The following is a 2,061-nucleotide window of genomic DNA, read 5'->3' as shown; positions in this document are numbered from 1 at the left end:
AAACGGAACAGACTCGAAGCACAGAAGTTCTGAGCATTCATCGGTGAGAGAGTATTGGATTTCTGTACTAAGCTAACCCCAGTACCATTACGAGTACATCTTTACAGCTGGCATCCCAAACGCAAAACGAGGCGTAGTAACGGTCCGAACGCCCAGCTGGCTATCTAGCTGTAACCAACAATTTATCAAGCGCATGTTAACATGTCTTTACACCATCTTCCGCTATTCTACGCCTCGAGAGTGGCGCACGTTATCAAAAAGTTACTACTATTCTATTCTTATCTTCTTATCTATGATTGATTTCCATTTCCATCAATATTCGGATTCGATTTCTATGTTTTATACATTGCTTGCTTCGTTTGAAATATTTTTTTATTCAAATCGTGAACAAAACGCCAAGCGCTTTAACAGTTTGTTTGCAAAAAAAATTAATAACAAGTCTGTAACATGCAATTGGATTTACATCTGGCAACCAAAAAAGAAAAGAAAAAAAAAATTTATAGAGAAAGATAAACAAATAAGGAAAGCAGGCGCACGTGTGATTCCACAGAGAGATTCGCACGTGCGGACATCGGAGAATTAACCGGAAAATGCGGCTTAGAAATCGGCGTGTTTTCGGTGTAAGCGAGATTTGGGGGAGCGTAGTTTTCTTCGCAGCTCTTGCAAGTTCCGAAGGCTTCGGATCGCCAAAACATCGCTTTTTTGGAGCTCAATAAATCGCCCGACATCGTCAATCTTGTCTGAATCTACGAGGAAATTAATCAAAAAAAACAACAAACGAATGCATAAAACAAAAACAAAAAAAATAAAGAAATTCCGACAGAATCTGCATTATACCTATGTGCTGAGCTGGTCGCTTAAATCCATTGAATTGAGCCAAATCTGAAACGAAAAGAAAAAAGGACGGTGAGGATTAAGTAAAGGTAATCAGAGGAGAGCAATGGTGGCCGTTGATGTGATGGGAGGAGAGTAGTACCTGACTGTGAGGGGCTGTGGGAGCAGAGGTAGAGGATGAGGAAGCAGAGGAGCGTGAGGATGGGGATGACGTGGACGAACTTTTCGGGTTTTGGAGGCGGAGATAATGTAAACGACAGAGATTGACGGTGAAGCTTTGTCGTTTTGTGTTCCTCATCGTCGTCTTCTATGCGATTCGAGTCAATATCGGTGATGGGAGTGTCGGCGTCCTTGCTGGATCCTCCACCATGGCTGTGGAGCTTTGAGACAGGTGAGCCCAGAGACTGTCTTTGCATGCTAGAGAGAGAGAGAGAGAGATGACAGTTTGCTTAGTGAGGTGTAGTTTGTGTAGTGTGGGTGTGGGTTTTTTTTTTTTTTTAGTGATACATAATCATATAAAACACTCTCTTTTTATTTCTTTCTGTCTCTTTCTCTTTTTTATTACTTTTTACACTTTTTATTCTTTATTTGAAATAATTAACGTTTTTTACTTTTTAGACTAAAATAAAGAGAGAGAGAGAGAGAGAGATTATTGATTTGGGCACCTCCTTCTGACTTCGTACCCACTTCTCCCACTTTATTGTTTAATACTTAATTAATTAATTGTTTTTGGTTATAAGTTTATTATGACAATTAATTGGATTATATTTTAGAGTAATGTTCAGGAATAGAAAAGTGCACAATGAATAATTTTTGTACAACGTGACGAGTTGTGATTGGTATAAGTGTGATGATGGGCTATGTGAGAAAATAGTTGTATCGATCACAACTCGCTACATGGTAAGTTGCGGCATGAAATTATACACTTTTCTACGTCTTGAGTATTACTCTACATTTTAAAATTTTCACCCCTCTTCTCCTTTAATAAATAAATAAAAATAAAAAATCCTATTACGTACTTTCTCAAAAAATAATCCTATTAAGTAAGTAGTCTAAAATAAACAGAACTCAAGATATAAATTAAATATTTTATAACTGTGGGATCAGAGAATTTGTGACCCCGGCCCACTTTGCTTTAGGGCCCAAGACCCGAGCAAATGAGGGATATTACCGAGGACATACAGTAAAGGTCCAAATGGCCTAGAGGTATAGCCGAGGATGATTCTA

General features: G+C 38.4%; 1 protein-coding gene across 2 annotated transcripts; it reads right to left on the bottom strand.

Annotated features, from left to right (window-relative positions):
* Window positions 1-354: 354 nt before the first annotated feature.
* Window positions 355-1,337, bottom strand: LOC126709701 (uncharacterized). Of its 2 annotated transcripts, none has more exons than XM_050410029.1 (3): window positions 977-1,337; window positions 838-882; window positions 355-740 (listed from the first exon to the last, which is right to left on the bottom strand). In XM_050410029.1, exons 1-3 carry the CDS (start codon window positions 1,248-1,250, stop codon window positions 598-600), a joined length of 462 nt encoding a protein of 153 aa, XP_050265986.1. In that variant the 5' UTR covers window positions 1,251-1,337; the 3' UTR covers window positions 355-597. The 2 variants fall into 2 exon arrangements, with proteins under 2 accessions (XP_050265986.1, XP_050265985.1); XM_050410028.1 differs by having other exon boundaries at window positions 355-746; window positions 977-1,336.
* Window positions 1,338-2,061: the final 724 nt, after the last annotated feature.

This window comes from Quercus robur, chromosome 12, assembly GCF_932294415.1.
Source record: "Quercus robur chromosome 12, dhQueRobu3.1, whole genome shotgun sequence".
Classification (NCBI taxonomy): domain Eukaryota; kingdom Viridiplantae; phylum Streptophyta; class Magnoliopsida; order Fagales; family Fagaceae; genus Quercus; species Quercus robur.
This window is presented reverse-complemented; position numbering and strand designations above follow the sequence as displayed.

Excerpts from the sequence above, each read along its gene's own strand:
- LOC126709701 (XM_050410028.1), bottom strand. The coding sequence starts at position 1,250 with ATGCAAAGACAGTCTCTGGGCTCACCTGTCTCAAAGCTCCACAGCCAT. Across the intron at positions 883-976 it reads CCACAGCCCCTCACAGTCAG|ATTTGGCTCAATTCAATGGA; the intron begins GTACTACTCTCC and ends TTTTCGTTTCAG. Across the intron at positions 747-837 it reads GCGACCAGCTCAGCACATAG|ATTCAGACAAGATTGACGAT; the intron begins GTATAATGCAGA and ends ATTTCCTCGTAG.